Below are 13,896 nucleotides of genomic sequence, written 5' to 3' on the forward strand. Positions count from 1 at the left end.
GTTCCCGTTCTCCATCGCGAATAAAACGCGGGCGAGCCTCGTGGAAAATCTCGGGCTGTCCATAAAGTCGGCCTCACCCCCGAGCGTGGCGTGTCGTTTCTGCATTGAAAGAATGATCGAGTACCGCGCGCCGAAAGGGCGAACGCGCCAGCCAACCACCATCAACCGGTGGTGGCGTTTGAGTGTAACCGCGCGCAGCACTCGCTTATTCCAGTTTATTTTCAAGTAACCCTTCACATTGCGCTAATGTATTTCTTTCAAGCCGCCATTCACGCCGCTCGACATTTCAATCCGGTCCATTCAGCGTCCGTCCGCCCGCCCGTCTTTCCGTGAAACACACGGCCGATCGATCTAGCCAACGCCGCGCGTCAATATTCACACGACTTAATCCATTCCGCTGAATGACTCGTCATCTTTCTCTTTTTTTCTTCCTCCTCACCCCCCTTCGCCCGTCCTTCATCCTCTTTGACGTTTCCCATGCGTAATCATCGTGCGATACGTAAAATCGTTTCGTGAAAATCGTTGGGCGTTAAATTAGACATTTGCAGCGATTATTTAACGAAGATTTTATTTGCTTAGATAGCTCGAGCAAAAGAAGAGAATTTACAGATTGGTTCACATTGCGAAATGTTTGAAATAGTGCTGAGGAAGTAATGTAGGGAAAGGGAGAGAAAGAGAGAGAGGAAGTTGGTACTTATATAGGGAGAGAGGGTTTGATCGAAAGATAAAAGTCCATTGCTGCGTTCGACGTTATAATAATTCAGCGTATACGACACACGGTGAAAAGGGGTTACACCACATTCCTCCTCGTTTCGATGTCTATAACGTGCCGACAAAGGGGTCTGCGATCGCAGGGGGTTTGTTGCGACCCCGTGGATCGCTAAATATTTCATTTTGCATCCCTCGAAACGTTTAATCTCGATTCAGGTATCGCGCGTATGTGTGCCGGATTCGCGCAGGTGACTACACAGGCGAGTCTCGATTAACGATTCCCGCTTGATTAACGTGCATTACTCAAGATTACCACGAGACGTGCATACGAGATTTTGCAAAAGAGAGTATTTATTTCAACAAAAAAAAAGACATTTATTGAAATCTCTCGAGAAGAAAGATTTTATTTGATGCGTGTTCGTGGAATAATTTTTGCCGGAGTGACTGGAGAAATGGAAACACGGTCATGTATGTTTCCAGCTTCGATCGGACATTGAGGATTTTCATTATTCGGGGCTGCGGCAGCCGCGTCTCTCTCGCGCCATTGCCCCATCTTCGTTTACATTTATGATTTAATATGATCGTCCATTGTTACGTCCCCTCCGGCTGTACCGTCTCCCTTTCTTCCCGTACAAATATCTCGCTTTCTGTCCTCGTTACCTATGTAATTTGAACGGGCTTTATTGTTGCTTTTTGCCAGAAGAATGTCTACAGTTTCCTCCCTCTCTTCCATTCGATTTCATCCATTCTCGGCGGATCGTCTTCTTAACCCGTTATCCCGCGTTTACTCCCCCACGTTTCCCGCAATTAGGCTTGTCACGTAATTGTACGTGTCACTTGCGGGGAAAGCCACATTGCTGCAGAAGAAAGAAAGATTTTCTGGTGTACCTGGAGCGTAAACTCGGAAAAATATCACCGTGTTAATCATAGTTAAAGCAACCTAAATCAGGTAAACCAGACGGCACGCGGCGGAATGACAGCGAGTGTAACAAAGGCGGTACAAAGGGGCGGTCGTGCACGGAATATTAAATTCGCGCAGAATTCGACGAACTTTTCACCGGAGCATTATGGGTCGGCTATCTGGATGATGTAGCACCGAAGTTGGGAAGACTTTTCCAAGCCGAGCCCCTGCACTCTCTTTCTCTCTCTGCCAGTCGTATCTTTTCTCTTTCTCTCTCTTTTCCTTCTCTCTGGGCATAGCTTCCAGGGTAGCAATCTTTTATTATTAGCGCAGGCTTTACCAGACAATGAAACGAAAGGAACGGAATATGATATTGTAGTACAGAGGCCCGTCGGAAAGGGAAGCTATTGTCGGTCTCTTTGAATTTTAAAGTCAACGATCGATACGGCTCGGGGGATGCGCCTTTAGCCATATAAACCGCTTCAGTCCGCTCTCCACTCTCACCCTCGCGTACTCTCACCCACCCACCCACCGTGTGCTCGTCCTTCGAGGTCCCTTCACCGCCACCGGCTTAGCTACGATTCTGTTTATTTGGGATCACCCAGTACGCGATCATTTCAAGCGAGAAATCATTCCCGATTCGCTGTATTTTTCGTGACGACGACACGAACGAGGTGAGCCCCTTGCTCCTTACTTCTCGCTCGATTACAAATCGAAGAATATTGATAGTTTGTCTCACTAGATAGTTTGTCATTAATAGAAAGGCGATTAAAAAATTAAAAATATCGATCAGTAGTTATGAGAATTATGAAGCAAGAACACTGTAAAAAAGACTAAAGCTTTTGCGCACACCTAATAACATAGAAAATGCTTCGACATACTTCCCTCTTCATGAGCGGAGAATGAAGGCTCGCAGAGAGGAAGAGAGAGAGAGAGAAAGCCGTCACCAAATTGTCGGCGGACTAATGATAAATTGCGCCCTCGGCCCTGCGGAAACACCCCACGCCGTACGAGTACGGGCGCACGGGGAATCAAATTGCAATTTGTTATTTGTAATTCCGAGTGTCGCTTAATATACTCCCGACGCGCCCGCTTTCCCTTCGCCCTCGGCTGGCGCGCGGAAGGGTTAGAAATTAAGCGTAGAGGTGATGAGGAAGCGCCAAGGTGCGAGGTGAAGGGGCGCGCGAGTGTCATCTTGTTCGTTGCTAATAAACGGTGATTAAGCGCGCGTTTTCTTTTATTTTTATCGCGCGCAGACACTACGAGACTGAAAAAGAGTTGCCTTTTGAACGCGAGCGGGACCGCGCGTTAGTCAGCGTACGTTCCCGTGGCGATTTCGATCTCTCCGTTATCTTCCCGGTGTCTGTCGAAACGATTCCATCGAATCGACATAGGGAGAGAATCGTCGGCTGAGTAGGCAAATATTCGATTTTGTCTATTCAATTTTCCAGAAAAATGACGCGGCCGCCATCTCGGGGCCCCCGTCGCCCTTTCAGCCAAATATTATCGCTGGAACTCGAACGCGCGTCTACAGGGGGGGCCGCACGAAAAGAATAAGTTCGATCAGTCAGAGGGTGGCGGTTACCGTTTCGGTTATGGCTTTCGGAAGCGTCGTCGAATCCTATTCTTGCGCAAACCCGATAAGGGCCCTTTTACGCGTATATTTTCGCACACGCGTCTCTCTCGTCTGCACGTATGTCACCGTCGTACATGTATATACGACTTCCGACAGAGAAAGAGATGGAGAGATTGCTCAAGTTATATCGCATTATCCATCGATCAGCCCTTTCACGCGTTATCCGACGCTAATCTTTTAAATTAAAATCAAAATAAGATAACAATTATACAAAAAAATTCTCAACAGAAATAGATGTTACATTGCGAATTTGTTATATTTGTGCCATTGTACGATTGATGAAAAACATTTTCGGTATTTGATGAAAATGGAAACGCTCTCATGGCAACACTTTTCCGATCCATATGCGACCTGTGCCATGAAAACGACGAATCTTGTCCGCGTATCATCCCTCGCGCAATGACTTTCCATTTTTTCTCACATGGCGTATTTTTCTTGAATATACTCTGTCGGATATGTCAGGGGGTAGGAGAGGCGGGATAGCAAGGGTACCGGGGGTTGGCTGGCGGCGTCGGAGGTTACAGCGAGGGGCCGGTATCCGTGAGTTTATTTGCGTTTTGCCTGCCGGCTGAGCATCGAGGCGTTCAGAAAACGCCGGGGTACGATCGAACGACGGAGACTTATCGTCTGCGAACCACCCCCTCGAACAGAACCACGCACCATGACAGTCTTCCCGCCTGCACATGTCTGTATCTCGCTCCCGGTCTCCACCCGGCCTCGGGGAGACGATACGAAAAGGGGTAAATCGGAATGGAATTATTTATGTGCGTGCACATGGTTCCGATACGCGCGCCGTCTAATCGATAACAGTACGTGAACAATTTCGACGATTTCGATTTTAATTCCGCACGATTGGAACTTCAACATCCGTTAGATGTTTGATTTTCTTGTTTAATTTTCTGTATATTGAAACGCAGCCGCTTCACACGAGGATTGAAATCCGTGGCGGTTTCATCTTCATAAATCGCGAATGAAAAGCTCGCGAGAGGATACACGGGCTTGCGGACGTACGACGTGTGTTTTTCGAAGGAGCATCGGAAGATTTTTTTCTCGTAGAGAAGCGGAATCCTCCCGCTACTTCGGCGTGAAAGAGGCACGAAACGGGCGGCGGGTTAGGGCACGTAAAAGTCCACGAGGGACTGGAATTGGGGTAAAAACGCCCCGGCGATTCGGCGCGGCGTGAAACCCCGCAGATTGACTCCATCCGAAACCGCGATAAGCCCCATCACGCTCTATCTTCCTTTCTCTCTGCCCCCCTCTCGTCTTAGTTGACTTTTGTGTATCTCTCTTCTCCGCGGATAGAAGAGAAGTCCCGTAACGACCATCGATAGTCCTTAATCGAATGATCCGCGATGCCCGGCGCATTGCTGGAAAGTGATTTTTATTTTCCACTGATTCCAATTTATATCGGTCTTTATGGGCGACGTCGGGGCAGGACGAGACCTCGTCGCGACGCACACGCGTTGAAGATTGCAGTCTCGTACACGCACGTGCGCGTGCATGCGAGCGTGCGTGTGTCCGCAGTCGCGTTCACCCGAGGGGTTGGCCCGCGGTTATCTCTCCGTTACGCGTTGGCAGGCATATGCCTACCCCCATCCACCCCGATGCTGCTTCTCGATGGGGTGGTGAGGCACAGGGTGCGAGGAAAGCGCGCGCGCGAAAGTCATAATTTTCAGATTTATGTACAAATGTTTCTCGCGGATCGGGGTGCGCTCCCGTTCTCTTCTCATGGGGAAGATGCCTATCGTAAAGTTTCGCGGAGAATTGAAAAATGCTCTCGAGGCTTTTGCGCGGGCGATGATGGAACACGGGGTGGATCAGGCGGCCGGCGTGAAAGCCACCCTTACATCCGTGAAACGACTCCGGGCAGGGTGAGAGAGGAGAGGAGAGGGAAACGGGACGAAGATGGTCGCGAAGACCGTGCTCGTTTCACGTAGGCGACGGGTCGGGGAGCGCGGGGAAATTGCGGCGGCGCGCTTTCTCCCGATGTGTGCCTTAAATAATACGGCAAGAAACGGACGAATCGGGTAATGATCGTAGTTTCGCGTATCGGCGTTCTTTTATTTCCGCGGCTAGTGTTTTACGAGGGACCGTAAAAGCGGCGAGTATAAAAAGCGGTTCGTTAAAATACAAATTGGCCGTGTTACGCGTTGCTTAAGCCGCGCGCGTACGTATACGCGGCGCGCACGTACACTCGCTCGCTCGCACACGATTGCAGCAGCGGCGTACATTCCTCGAGAATCGGGCGGGTCCGTTTCATAATTCAGACCCTTTCTAGGCACCCCTACTTCGCGTACCCCCGAACGTCATTTCTGATGTATGACGCATAGTGCCGGTGCACTCAAAGTGCTATCTGTTAACGAGCTTCTCTACTCGGAGCTTGTCTTACGCATTACACTTTATTACTGGAACCTAATACGCTCCCTGCTGACGCTATCGCTCTGTCCAGTCGTTCGTACAGTACGTTAAATATTAACGAGTAGCCTTACGTAAGAATGGCATTCGAATGGCTATCTCGGCTCAACCGACGAAAGAAATAGCATCGTTTCGGATTCTCGCACTCTCTCTCCTTCTCTCTCCATATCGCACGCCACTGTTCTATTTCAATTCTAACTGCCGTCTTGACAGCTAACGGCAACGAGTACTCTCCCGACTTTAGCCAGCTCGATGACAGAAAAATCATTCCACTGCGGCTTTCCGCGTCACTCGAAAGCACTCGCCTCCCAAAAGTAACGATCTTTCGTATTAACGCTTCCGTCTCGTATCGTCAACGTGTCATCGCGACGTTGCAGCTAACACGAATGGCGCTTACATTTTACCGTTCTCCTTTCATTTTCTTTTCGGATCTACAGCGAAACGAATCTAATATCGTCGCGGAGAACTATTATCGCGTGACCGTCGCGTAAAGTCTCTGCGGGGTGAATTAACAGGACGGCGCAGCGGTCGGAATCCGAAACGGAACAATCGGGTCGTCGAGAGCGATCCAAGCAGTCGTTTGACTAAACAGCCGGTTATCTCGTCGCTTAATCAGCATTGTCTCCTTAGCACCCCCACGGAACACACAGGGTATCCCTCGGCCGGGCGGGGGAAAATGTGAACGAGGACGACGACGAAGACGGCGTGCATGTGCCCCTGAGGAAACAATTTAGCTCAATCAACATTTCTAGGCGAATCTCAGGCGCCGTCTAATTAAACCGCTGTCCCGCGCGAGGATAAAGTCGAAGGTTATCGCCACCGTCGTATCTGATCCCCCTCGGCCGGGCTTAATCCAACTGCGTTTCCACTTCGGGCTGAGAATCGCGCGCGCATGCACGGGGGTGCGCACGTATCCGGACTTGAGCCGCGTCTCGTCAATGTGGACGTCTTCCACGCATATATACACGGAACGGATAGGAGAACTCGGGGAGTCTCATTTCCTGTCCGCGGGGGTCCCGCAGGGGATACATAATTAGCCCGGTTCGTCGAAACGAATGGAAAGGGGGACCGTCGCGTTCTCCACCGCCGATCTTCCGCCTCTCGTCCTTCCTCGGAGAGAAACGCCGCGCTTATCGATTTCTCGAAATAATTTCGACCCCCGCGACGTTCAGATTCCCAGCGCTTTGTGCACCGCGAGTGAATGACACCGATGCGATTCTGATGATTTGCCCGTTATTATCGGAATGAGGGTCATTTCATAACGGAAGCGGGAACGGATCCCGGCGAGATCGAGAGAGCGCCGTGATTTCTGCCATTGGTAGCCGTCTCGGATTCTGCATGCGTCAGAGTCAATCGCAAGACGCGCGCCGACAAATTAATCTCAATCGTCGGCGGGCCTCGTATCATTTATCATGACTCGTTACGAGAGGCGCGAGGGCGAGTACGCATTGATATTAAGTTAGTCACGGTAGTCTGCGTACGATTGCGTCGTGACCGCCGCGCGGGTCTATCACTCAAAGCGACGAGGGTCCGAATGTGCGAGGAGAAATTTCGAGAGTACGGAGCGGTGCCCGAGTGAGCGATGGAGGAGAAAAAAGAAAGAGGAAACCTGCCGACTGTCCCGCGTGTAATTTCTGTAACTCGACGCGATAAAGATTTACGATCTGCAAGTTTTCCCCGTGCATTCTTTCAGGCATAACACGCCACGTCGCGTCGGTTTACTTGATACTGCGCGCGGGCTCGAAAATGCCGATACGCGATGTTTATGGATTCTGCGATGGCGCTGCTCTTGTTGCCGAATACCGGCGATTATTTTCCGATAGACAAATTCCGAAAGTGTTTATTAGAGATGCATTCGGTGTTTAGTCGATAACACATTGTACGCGGCCAGCATGCTGCGTACTGCATACGAATACTTGACTGGAACGCACAGAGGATCTACAGAAGAGAATTTCTCTCGTCTCGGGATCAAGGGAATAGACTCGAAGAAAATCAGAAATTAATGTCGGAGGGTCAGACGTCTTATTTCACTCTTGCCCTATTGACGTTCGCGGAATGCCAGGCATTCGCTGATTGAATCCGGGAGGGAGAGAGGGTGGCGCTCTTTCCACAGGTTGCACGCAGTTTGATAAATGTTGCCCGTCTTCCGCGATATGCCGAATAATATCTGTAAGGATCCGCCGGAGAACACAGGGAATGCGACGCCCGGCCCTTTTTGCCGGCATCGTTTGTAATTCGAATCCGTCTCCCTGCGACTCGCCCTTCGGTGCGGAGGAACCGGAGTTTCGACGCTTGTATCACGTCGACGAGGAATCTCCCGGACACCCGGAGTAATTTATGGTCTCGCCACGCACTCGAATTAAGTCGACCGTTTTTCTCTCTGTCTGCCATCGCGTTTCCTCGTGCTAGATCGCGCCTTCGCCAAATTGACATGCATCGCGAACGTGTGTCTGTACGTGTGAAATTGTATCTCTCGTAAGACAGAAAGATTAAAGCCGAATTGAAATGGACATAATTTGAATCCGGGTTTTGACATTGATATCAGTTGTAATGCGTACGATCCGGATGATGCGACGCTCCGGAAGAGCCCGACTGTCGCAACAGGGAATATCCTTTCTAGATCGCGTTGCGCCTGCAACGAGGACACTCGTTACGAGAGCCGTGGAACCCCTTTCGCCTCGAATATCACGGTCCTAAGGGTGGAATTTTCACTCCTGGACTCGTAGACGCGCGTACTCTGGATCATGTTACGACCCTTCTCGCAGATTCAAGTCGTTTATTATTTCGACTTGGTGGAAATGTCTACGAGAAGACGATTCTCGAGATGCTATGGGATACATAGACGGTACATGTAGAAAAGATTCCGTCTTCTCCCCCGTGAAATTAATTCCATTGATGGTACTCTAATGAGATCAAATTTGATCAAACAAATTAGTCGTACGCAACGAAGTAGACTGGATTTGTTTAACAGCGGTGAAAATTTTTGTCCTATTTTGGTCCTGAGATATTTTCGTCTCGTCGCTCGATATAAATAGTTATGAATGCAACAGTGTGTCGATCGGCGTTACGATGTTCGAGCTTCACGTTACTCGATAACGGGATAAACGCGCGAATAATTGGGGATTCGCGATTTAGGTAAAAAACAAAAAAAAAGAGAGGGAGAGAAAGAGAGAGAGAGAGAAAATGTTTACACGCCGCGACATGCGACGACGCGTTGCGATAAAAATTCATTGGCGTATGTGAATGCTGGAACGCCGATGGCACGTGCATCGTTTATTAAAAAAGCTGTTGGACGGCCGCGCCGGATCGAAGAGCGCGGGGACATACCTTCGCCATTTTACAGAGACCCTTTGTCGTGCCGAAATTACAATTGCTATCGTCATTATCGGATGCGTTATGCGCACGATGCGTTTGGTGGACGCGGAAATCCCTCCCCATTGTTTATCGCGCGTCCCACGTTTTGATCGAAAACGTCAAAGCGACCGAAAAAACATACGTCTCCCCGGAATGCGCCGACCGGAAAAATATGACCGGGGCGGAGAGAATCGAAGGGGGTACATGGGGCGGGCATGGGGAACGCGCGCATTATCGGACGTAACGCGATTCCATGTGCTAGACCCGCGAGAGAAAAGGCGAGCAATTTCCGTCGTGAGGATCGCGAGTGCCGTCCAATTTTGCAAAATGATCTAGAATCGTGGCCTCCCGCTCTCGCTATCTCTCTTCCTCTTTCTCTTTCTCTCTCTTGGCCTTCGTAACCTCGCCGCCTCTTAATGAACTCCCGCTGTTCGAGGCGGTCGTTTCTGAACGTCGGCCAGGGAATCCCTGCGGAGTTCATCATTACCGAGTCAAAATTAAAGCTAAAGATACAGAAGGGCGCGCGTTTCCGGCGCGGCTTATTAGTTTCGCGGCGCGCAAAGCGTGGGCGAGTTTGGCGAGCACAATTCGCGAGAGCCCGGCCGGCCGCGCGATTATTTATCGACGAATTAATTAATCGCGACGAACGGACAGCCGAATTTTGTATGAACGTTTCGTAGAGGGGGTCGTTCTCCCCGTCGCGGTTAACGAGGCTGTAATTTCGACTGGTAGATACGCTGCCTCGTTATTCCTCGTCGAGACGTCGAGAAAACGGTTCTCCCGAACGCACGAGACGACCCCGAGCTCGACTATAGGCAGGGCCACGATCACTAATTATTCGCGTATCGTCGAGATCCGCGAGTGTAGGAACCGTATTACGCGCGCATAATGAAACCCGTATTAACGCATTCGTGCACGCGAGCACACGCGGAAACGCGTGGAGCGCGCCGCGACGTCGAACGTAATATTCGACTAATTACAAATTTAATAACCCCGCTTCGTTGCGGGTTGCTGCAAGGCCGCGATGCCGAGACGAATCAACTCTACGCTCGCATCTCCAGCCCCAACTTTCTCCCCCTTTTTCGCTTCCTCCAGCTTTCGGTACCCTCCAGTTGCCACTTCGCTTCCGGAGATTATCGACAACTTTGTTGTCTGAAAAAAGGAACACGGCAAGGACCAAGTTCACTGCCGGCTGTCTTAATGAACTCGTCTTACCAATTAAAATTTAATTATCATCGAAATTAAATGGTTACGCGGTATTCGAGTGGTGAGATTCGATGGCGACGTCTTCTCGTTGGAGTCATCACGCCGCATAACAGGAAATTCCACCTTTGTGGCGGTCTGCGCGGCGTTCTCTATTAGTTCCGCGCCGCAATTGGATTTTCGTCATTTCTGCAGGGCGATTCCAACGCGAGGAACCCACAAGGGCGAAAAAAATCTTCTTTCCCCATCTCTTTTTCGCGTCGGGGAATCTTAACGTTTTGCGTCCCGTGCAGCGCACACATAAAGGCGTTCTCCGTTTCCCTTAACGCCGCTGTAACTTATCGCTCGTAGACACAGTATTTCTCTCCGGCTCTTTGAAAGCATTTTCTCATTAAAAAATTAAGGGTAGGAAGGCGGCGGGGGGGTGAAAAGGAGCGAAGCGGTTGCCGAGGGACGGGCGAGAGCGGCGATGGGTGGCGAGAGCGGGGGGCCAAGTTCGCGGTGCAGAAACGAAGCGTGGGACCGAGACGGGAGGGTTTTGCGGCGGTGGTGGCGGCAGGCAGGGAAACCGGGGGTGGACGGAGGGGCCGGTAAGTGCTCTGTGGCTCCCAGATGCGCCCAATATTATGTTTAATGATATTAACTTCTTACTTAATGGTCCGCGGTTCGATTCGAGGTGCGAAAGAGGTCCCTCCCCCGCTCTGCCCCGACCGAACCGCAGCCCCGTGGAAGCCGGAAAAAGTATACCCGGGAGAATAATTTGGCGAGTCGAGTATGAGACGGGAGAAAAAGAAAGGAAGAGCAGCAAGTCTAGAAACAAAGAGGGTCGTGAGAAGGGACGGAGGGGAGGATATGGTGCGTTAAAAGAACCTAATCACCCGGCGGACACGTCCATTTTCCGTTTTTTCTCTCTCTTGCTTGGGGGTGCTCTTTGTCTCTCTCCCTCCGCTCCTTGCAAAATAAATCCGCGACTACGTGGATGACCTCCGCTATAAACCTCGCGATAAAAGCTGCGGCACCGTCCGATCGACCGGCCGGGCGTCCCCCCTTTTTCTGCGGCACTGTCGAGGGTCGGTCCTCGCCCTCCAACTCTTTACGCGCGATTAAGGAATCCGCCTGCCTGTGTCCCTCAGCTCCAAAGTGCTTGTACCACGGAACTTTTGTCACCCGAAGATCGTTTTCTCTCCACCGCGAGATTTGGGTGCGAGCAACCGAACGCTCGTTAATTACGTTCGTGACGGTGCTAATAATTCTTAATTGTCCTATTGATCAGGATTCGCGTGGAGTCTGCCGCGGGGATCAATCACGCTTTTTACGGTGACGTTTCGGGAGAGTGACGCTAAAATCTAATTTTGTAACAAGCTTTTATCTCGCCCGTTCCCCGTTTAGCGCGGCTTTACGACGGGAACGGCTCGATTCCGCAATCCTCGCTCGCTCCTTAATGCGAAACCGCAACATCGAGACAGAAATCTTAACGATTCCGGGTGAGCCGCGATGGACCCTGAGGGCACGAGTGCCAAACAATATAAAGCCAGGGATTAAAAGTTTCTCGTGGCGCGGGAGCGTAAAGCCCTGGCGTCGCATTAACGAGCGACGATCTCGTAAACCGGAACGCTCGCGGAAATCGAAGTGAAATGTAAGAAGAACAAAAAATAAGCGCTCAACTCTTTGCAAAGCATGTTTCGCAAAGACGTTCTCGTCCGTTCGCTCGAGATTTTCTGCCTTTGAATAAATTTCGCCGACTCGCGCTATTCGCGAAGCGAGATTTCTCCATTGACGTTGTTGGAATTGAATAAACGCGACGTGTCGCCGCCAACGAAGCGATTAAGGACGATAATGCGCGCGATATACAGTGGTACGATGAGAACCATCGCGGTGTGAGACCGGTGCTTATCTTCCTACGCGGATCCCTTGCCCAGCGACTAGAATAATTATTTAATTAATACCCTACGTTGCGAGACGGAGTCCACCTCCGCGCGCTCGGTCGATTTAAATCCCTCGGATTAATACGAAATCTTTCTTTTCTCTCTCCTTCTCTGTTGCAGGCTCCGCGAGGAAAGGGGCGACGCCGAGAGAGCACTGGCTTTGGACCACAAACCCAGGGACCTCAGCTCGCACAATGGTAAGGTTGCATAAGCGAACGCATGTACGTTCAGAGATTTAACTATTGGGTTGGCCAAAAAGTAATTGCGTTTTTTTCCAATAAATGGACATACATGTCTTGAAATGTAACTAACTTCATTCTAAACCGCAAATTCATTATGTAGGTTAACAACTCACAGTTCAAGCTTGTTTTAGAAAAAGAAAGTACACGGTTTCGTTAACAATTGTTTGTTTGCCGTCGATTTCAAAATGGAAAATCAAAAAGAACATTTTCGTCATATTTTGTTTTATTACTTCCGAAAAGGGAAAAACGCTATGCAAGCTCATAAAAAGTTATGTGATGTATATGGCGAAGATGCTTTAAAACTGCGGCAGTGTCAAAATTGGTTTACTAAATTTCGATCTGGAGATTTTTATGTGAAAGATGCACCACGCTCAGGAAGGCCAATCGAAATTGATGATGACAAAATAAAGGCACTGATCGATTCGGATCGGCGTTTAACGACACGAGAGATTGCTGAGAATCTTAACATATCGAAATCGAGTGTTGAAAACCATTTAAAACGACTTGGATACATTAGTAAGCTCGATATTTGGGTACCACATGAGCTGAAAGAAATTCATCTCACTAAGCGTATTGACATCTGCGATTCTCTTTTGAAACGTGAGGAAAATGATCGATTTTTGAAACGTATGATAACAGGCGACGAAAAATGGATCGTCTACAACGTCAAACGAAAAAGATGGTGGAGCAAGCGTGATGAACCTGCTGAAAGCACTTGAAAAGCAGATATTCACCAAAGAAAGATTATGCTGTCAGTCTGGTGGGACTTTAAAGGTATTGTGTATTTTGAGCTGCTTGCAAGGAATCAAACCATTAATTCAGACGTATACTGTCGTCAACTGGATAAATTAAATGATGCCATCAAACAGAAACGTCGAGAATTGGTGAATCGCAAAGGTGTTGTGTTTCACCATGATAACGCTAGACCACGTACAAGTTTGGTCACTCGTGAAAAATTGTTGCAGCTTGGATGGGATGTGTTACCATGATGTTACCACATCCACCATATTCGCCAGACCTGGCACCATCAGATTACCATTTGTTTCGTTCTTTGCAAAACGCCTTGAATGGTAAAACCTTTACTGCTGATGAGGATATCAAATCGTTGTTGGAATTATTTTTTGCTGAAAAAGATAAGAATTTTTTTGAGCGCGGAATCATGAAGTTGCCTGAAAAATGGCAAAAGATAATCAAACAAAATGGACAATATATTGTTTAATAAAGTTTTTGTTTCCCATGAAAAATTCGCCTTATATTTATATAAAAAAAAACGCAATTACTTTTTGGCCAACCCAATACAATAGTCAATATCCTCTTCACTGCGTAAGGAATCGCATGAATCGTCACACGACTCGTCCAGTGATGCTTTTAGCGAGTCTGATGCTCTAACGATTTGCAATTGATATCTTTCGGTCACGTACAAATCTCTAGTTGAATCATCGGAAATTCGTTTCGTTATTATGGAGCGTAAAATGCCGGTGAGTTGTGGCGTTGACGTTCCCCAAATAC

At 49.2% G+C, this 13,896-nt stretch overlaps 1 protein-coding gene across 4 annotated transcripts in view; it reads left to right on the forward strand.

Moving 5' to 3' along the window:
* The window catches only part of LOC105287640 (dachshund homolog 2), a 216,263-nt gene that overhangs the window by 95,159 nt on the left and 107,208 nt on the right, over positions 1 to 13,896 (forward strand). For all 4 annotated transcript variants that reach the window (XM_011353298.3, XM_020034367.2, XM_020034369.2 and 1 more), the window contains one exon: positions 12,266 to 12,342. In XM_011353298.3, coding sequence (XP_011351600.1) covers positions 12,266 to 12,342 — 77 coding nt within the window. The remainder of the gene's footprint in view (positions 1 to 12,265; positions 12,343 to 13,896) is intronic.

The sequence above is a fragment of the Ooceraea biroi genome, chromosome 5, assembly GCF_003672135.1.
Source record: "Ooceraea biroi isolate clonal line C1 chromosome 5, Obir_v5.4, whole genome shotgun sequence".
NCBI lineage: Eukaryota > Metazoa > Arthropoda > Insecta > Hymenoptera > Formicidae > Ooceraea > Ooceraea biroi.